Below are 6,451 nucleotides of genomic sequence, written 5' to 3' on the forward strand. Positions count from 1 at the left end.
GGTGCCTTACGTTCTCTCCAAAGTCGGACGCGTGTTCTACACGCGCCAATTTTTTTAAAAAATAAAATAAAATAAAATTTGAGTAGTTCTGCATATAATTCATGCATTTTGACTAGTTCGTATTTTATATGTTAAGAAGTGTTTATACCCTATAAATCAAAATTCTAGAACAATAATAGGGTTAATAGTGTTTTATGTCCCAAACTTTCAGCGTTTTTCATAAAATATCATGAGATTTCATTTTCTTCTAAAAAACTCCGAACTTTTAGTTTTTTCCATAAAATATCCCGTTATACAAAATCTGATGATAGGAAGATGACAAAAATTTTCGAACTTTCAGTATTTTTTAATAATGATAGTTCCTAATATGGTTTTCAACAATGATGGTCCCAAAAATATTTCATTTGGCGAGATAAGTCATTTTCTTATCACTAGATTTTGTATAGTGGGATATTTTATGGAAAAAATTAGAAGTTAAAAAAAATAAAAAAAATTAAAAATATTTTATAAAAAATACTAAAAATTTGGGACATAAAAGTCTATTAACCCTAGATAATATGAATGAGAGGAACTATCATCTATCGAGTTTGTACGCTCGAAATGCGTCGACATAAATGAATTGCGTAAACTTGGTTGAAAATAGTAGTGGAATTTATTGCTTGGAAAATAATTCCGAAATGGAATCCCAAATTTCATTATTATTTGACTTTTTATTCATAATCTTATCATAGTTAATAGTTGTGTAAGAGCATCCGCATCGCTCTACAAAATACGGTCTACTCGAGTAGAGGCGGCATCGTGTAGAACGATGCAGCCATATATCACTCGCGAGCCCCGCGATAGAATGGGTGCCTTACGTTCTCTCCAAAGTCGGACGCGTGTTCTACATGCGCCAATTTTTTTTAAAAATAAAATAAAATAAAATTTGAAATTCGCCGATTTCAACGGCTATTTGCCAATTTCCCTTTTTTTTCCCCTTAATAGCTAACAGCTATTTTAGCCGTTTGAAATTTACTTTTTTTTTTTCCTATCTATATACTCCATATCCCTACAACACTTTCATTCATACACCAATTCTACTCCTTCAAATTCCCTAAATTTCTCTTTCAATATTTTCTTCTTTTTTTCTTCAAAAAATGGCGGAACCCCAACACAATGCTTCGTTCGATTCAACGTGATTTGATGGAGCATATTTGGGCACGTTTTGGACCTCTAGACCAGGAATAGTTATTTTTAGAATTTATTTTATTTTATTAAGTTTTATGTAATTTTTAGGATTTCAAAATTAATGCAATTTAAATTTGAAGTAAATTGTGTGATTTAAATTTATGCAATTAAACTTAAATGAAAAATGGAAAAAATCACAACAAAAAAAATCATGTAGGCTATCATATAACCCCAATGCGGCATCTTTACTCAATGTAATCCGTCGTCGGGTCGATATTTAGATTCCCCTTTTATTGTTTCACAATTCTTTTTAACTTTTTTTTTAATTATTATTATTTGTAATTCTTTCTTGGGAGGTTTTGGTAGGTTTGGATGGTGACGAGAATTTTCTTTATCGTTTCACATTTCTTTAGACATTTCTAAATAATTCCTTTAATACTTGGATTACTAGGTATGGTTTGGTTAGTAAAAAGGGGGGAAAAAAATAGTCATGAAAACGTTTAGTTCCATTAAGTCAAGGTTGGTCCACTTTCACAGTTATCCTCTCACGGTTTTGTGGTAGAGATTGTACGTAAGAGAGACGAATCAGAGCTCAATTCTCATATAATCGTATACTCCCTCTGTCCCACGAATCTTGACACGTCTGGTTTCGGCACGAAAATTAAGGAGTTATAGATTAGTGTTTTAAGTGTATAATTAATAAAGTATAAAAATAATAAAGTAAAAAAGAGAAGGTAATAAATGTGATAAAGTATAATCATTTACACTACAAAAGAAAGATCGTGGGATGGAAAGATAGGAAGATTTCTTTCGCCGGAAGAGTCACTCTTCTGCGGTCAGTGCTTCTCTCTATCCCTATTTATCATCTTTCGTTCTCAAAATTCCCAAAAAAAGTGTTAGCGGAAATCAGATCGATGATGTGCAAGTTTTTGTGGGGGGAGGAGTGGAGGAGAAGAAAATTTGCTGGGTCAAGTGGGAGGAACTTTGCCGCGATCATGAGGACGGGGGTCTTGGTATTAAAAATTTGGAATGGTTCAACTCGGCCCTCTTGGCAAAGTGGTTGTGGCGATTTCTGACGGAAAAGGAGGCGCTGTGGGCGCGGGTGATCAGGCTTTGCCAGGGGAAAATCACGTGGGATGTTGGGGGTTTTAGATTGAAGGGGAGTTGCGCCTTGAGAACAGGCTGGTGGAGAAATGTATTGAGTTTGAGTTGGGGTGAGAGTGGAAAATGGATTAGGGATAATCTGGAAATTCAAGTTGGAGATGGAGCTGATTTTCTTTTTTGGCATCATCAATGGGTTGGAGAGGCCACTTTATCAGAAATCTTCCCAAGACTTTACCGTCTTAACAGTAATCAAGATGGGTCGATTTCGAGCATGGGGGAGTGGAAGAACGGAGAGTGGGTGTGGAGATTACAATGGAACAGAGAACTGTTGGATAGGGAGAAAGCTCAGGTGCAGCAGATTGTGAACCTCATCAGCCAAGTCCAAATTTCAGAAACAAAACCAGATAAATGGATTTGGAAAGCCTCAAAAGATGAATACTTCTCGGTTAAGTCGGCATACAAGATCATTAGCATGGACGGCAGAACTGATCTTAACAGGAGAAAGGGGAGCGAACTGTTAACCATCTGGAAAGCCCCAATTCCTCCTAAAGTGATTACAACATCCTGGAGAGTTCTCAAAGGCAAAATGGCTACATGTGACAATCTTTTGAAACGTAAGGTGGCTATTCATCAACAGGAGACACTATGTGTTTTCTGTAAGTCGACGATCGAAACGGCAGATCATATTTTCTTGGGATGTCAAAAGACTGTGGAGTTATGGAACGCGATGCTCTCGTGGATTGGCAAACAAACGGTGATGCATAACATGGTGAATGACCATTTTAATGCTTTCATTAACCTTGGAAACAAGAAAGATAAACGGTTTCTGATCGGAGTTTGGTCGGGATTGATTTGGAGTATTTGGAAGACGAGAAACGAATGCAAATTTCAGCAAGGCACTTGGAATTGTAAAAGAACTGAAGCGGAGATTAAATCGAGATTATGGAGCTGGATGACGATTTACAATGTGCAGAAATCTACTGAGGACTTCAGGAGGTGGTTCGAAGCTGCGTTTTGAGGAAATCCGAATGGAGTTTTAGTGTAGTTTTCGAATAGATACACTGCTGCCTGCTGTATCTTTCTTTGTTTGTTTTGTTCACCTTCCCTTTGTTTTTACCCCTCTTTGGTACCGCTGGTACCGATTGCAATGAAATCTGCCCATTTTTCTGCTCAAAAAAAAATTTACACTAGATACCCTCCCCTCCTTTATAGTGTAAATGATGAATGAGTAAGGGTCATGTCATGTAGGAAATGTGGAAAAAGAAATGAATGATTTAAATAGTGAAATTTTGTTTATCTTTTTTTTTTCATGATAAATTTACAATAAAAAAGAACGAACGCTCATAAGTTATAATCCTGTAATCATATGTACCAAAGGACCTTGAGTATTGATTGATAGATGAACTCGTGACGTTTCGAAATTTGATATAATCAAATACAAATTGCAGACCTGAGATTAACTTTGTCCACCACTTTAGTTTACGAAATAAATATCAACAATTCTGAAGTCTCAACCATATACATACCCACGACTTTCTTGAATACGTCTTCCTTAATCCTAACCATGAATATGTAAATGCCATCTTTAATCAGCAAATCAATTCCACCACACACAGAAAAAGGAAAAATAAATTAAACTGCGTTTTTATTTTCAGCACGCCAAATTATTCGAATTAATTATTGCACAAAAAGTCAGCTTCTGGAAATTGTAGACTATCTAGTGTATCTAGTATGAAAACAACTTTTTAGATAGCATTCGAGGCCTTAGCCCTGGCCTTTGGGTGAAAAAGTCATCACTCGAAACCTTACTGTATTGTTCTTTTAAAAAGAAAAATTAATTACTAGTAACTAAAATTGTACTTTACCTACTCGAACTATGAGAGTATACTCCAAAATGGAGTATTACGTTAATGGACGTTTACTGTTAAAAATTAGCTTAAATTATTAAACGTTATACTATCAATTATAGTAATTTATTGCTCGTATTTGTGAATGAGTGAAATTGAAGGTACCTCTAAATCCTTATAAATTTTTATGCAATTAAGTTAATGAAGAAGGAGTGAAATTGAAAGTGTATCTCTAATTAAATTCTTAAAATGTTTATGCATTTAAGTTAATTTTATTTGATTCATATTTCACTGAAAATATGAAATTAGAAATATTTTAATAATGCAAATGAAATATTCATATCATAGAGTATAATTTATGAGTTGCGAAAAATAAACTTTAATTAATTATAAATCTAAATTAATTTATGAGTTGCGAAAAATAAACTTTAATTAATTATAAATCTAAATTAATATTTCATCCGTTCACAAAAACTAATCTTTTTTATCATTTATTTTAAAACGTCCACAAAAATTAATCCCTTTTCATTTTAAATTTTTTTATATTATATGTAGGATGAGCTTTCAATACAATTAATTATTAGTATTATTATTATTAAAGTTGGATCATTTCTGTGTTTACAATATATTAAATATTATTATTAAAGTTGGAATATACTTTATACAAAAACTCAGGCCTCTACCAACTCCCAATTCCAAAAATACTAATTAATCTAATGTCGTCATCTTATTACGCCAATAAACATAACCCAATACTATGAGTTATAATTTATGAATATGAGATATATAACATATATTTACATCTGATAATCCGATCCATCTAAAAAAAGATAAGAAGATCATATTTGAGTACGCATTCGTGCACCCCATGACACTCTCTCTCGTCTCGAAATATTATTGCTTCTCCTCTTCAACTCATCAAGCTGAGACTGCCACCTCATCTTCCACTCATCATTTTCTTCTATTTTCTGTGACAAATAAGAAAACAGAAAAATATTCAGACCACATTCACTATTTATCAAATACATACCATCATCAATATCCAACGCACGCTTTGATGTAATTAATAAAATATATAATTAAATATTTTCATTTTAATAATAGGATTTGTTACAGAAGAATGGAATAGAGAGATGTACCTGGTAGTGATGGCCGCCGGCGAGATTCCTGTCGTAGAGAGCTCTCCTCTGCGGATTGGAGAGCGTCTCGTAAGCCTCTTTCACCATTATAAACCTCCTCGTGTTCTCGTCCACTCTCTCCGGTGGCGAAACGTCCGGATGGTACTTTCTAGCCATCTCTTTATACGCTTTTTTGATGTCGGAAACCGAACTCACGCTCTCTCCGATTCCCAGCACTTCGTACAGTGACTCTGCAGTTGCGGCCTCTATTCTGGCCGTGCCTCGGGCCCAGCGCGGCCCGGTCAGGCTCCTCATCGAGATTCTGGAGCTCGATACCTGCGACGCGAAGGAGATTGATTCGGGCATGCGGGCTTCGCTCCATTGATTGGGCTTTGGGATTGCGTAAACGCCGGATTTCGGGCCCGATTGTAAGATTTTGCAGTTCATTTTCTTCGAATTTTTTTGTTTGTCTGTTTTTTTTTTAATTAGAAAGCGGTGTGTGTTAGTATTTGATATGGATAATTTTTGTGTTGGCTTTTGGTATTTATTGGGAGCTTGTTCGGTTTAGAAATTTAATCTGGATTCACACGCAAGAGGTGACGTCATATATTCCTTTTTTTTCCTTTCAAGAATTCTTCTATCGAACAGTTTAACGGAATGCCTAACGACAGGTAGAGTATATCCTGCACATTGTGCACCTACACACTATCGTTGGGATTATGACACATGGCCACTCCCAAATCCTATTTTTCAAGTAATAACACATTAACCCTTTACAAGTTTGTTATACAAAAGGTCCACACATAAATTTTTATTTGGTCAGAAGAACCTTTTTTTCATTCTTTATAAACACAAAATCATGCAATCAACATAATATGGCCCAACACGCTTTCGTAATAATTCAAAATTGTTCTGAACATAAACCAACATCATACCTTTAGTCGAATGGTCTTCTTCAGGAGTATTCGTTGCGTTTTACAGACCGACTGCCTCCAAGGCTCCGTCCAACCACGCGCTCGCAAGAGATGGTTGCAACCTTCCTCCTTCACTAAGTTCCGACGTATAATATTTTGTTGGAAAATGAAAGAAAATTTGTACTAAACCGGAAAATTGAGCAAAGAGTAAAGCGTTTAAAGAGGAATTATAAAGTATTTAATTTATTTCATAAAATCTCTCTAAGGGAGGAGACAAACTTGTTTTAGCTACTCATTAGTA

At 35.0% G+C, this 6,451-nt stretch overlaps 1 protein-coding gene across 1 annotated transcript; it reads right to left on the reverse strand.

The window, feature by feature from the left end:
• Positions 1-4,832: 4,832 nt before the first annotated feature.
• LOC131023284 (chaperone protein dnaJ 20, chloroplastic-like) lies at positions 4,833-5,777 on the reverse strand. The gene is made up of 2 exons (XM_057952833.1): positions 5,258-5,777; positions 4,833-5,086 (listed from the first exon to the last, which is right to left on the reverse strand). Exons 1-2 carry the CDS (start codon positions 5,681-5,683, stop codon positions 4,958-4,960), a joined length of 555 nt encoding a protein of 184 aa, XP_057808816.1. The 5' UTR covers positions 5,684-5,777; the 3' UTR covers positions 4,833-4,957.
• Between the last annotated feature and the right edge of the window lie 674 nt (positions 5,778-6,451).

This window comes from Salvia miltiorrhiza, chromosome 1 (genome assembly GCF_028751815.1).
Source record: "Salvia miltiorrhiza cultivar Shanhuang (shh) chromosome 1, IMPLAD_Smil_shh, whole genome shotgun sequence".
In the NCBI taxonomy this organism is placed as follows: domain Eukaryota; kingdom Viridiplantae; phylum Streptophyta; class Magnoliopsida; order Lamiales; family Lamiaceae; genus Salvia; species Salvia miltiorrhiza.

Bases quoted from the DNA above. Each gene is read 5' to 3' on its own strand.
- LOC131023284 (XM_057952833.1), bottom strand. From the start codon at position 5,683: ATGAACTGCAAAATCTTACAATCGGGCCCGAAATCCGGCGTTTACGCA. The intron at 5,087-5,257 runs GTACATCTCTCT...TATTTGTCACAG, and splicing joins CCGGCGGCCATCACTACCAG to AAAATAGAAGAAAATGATGA.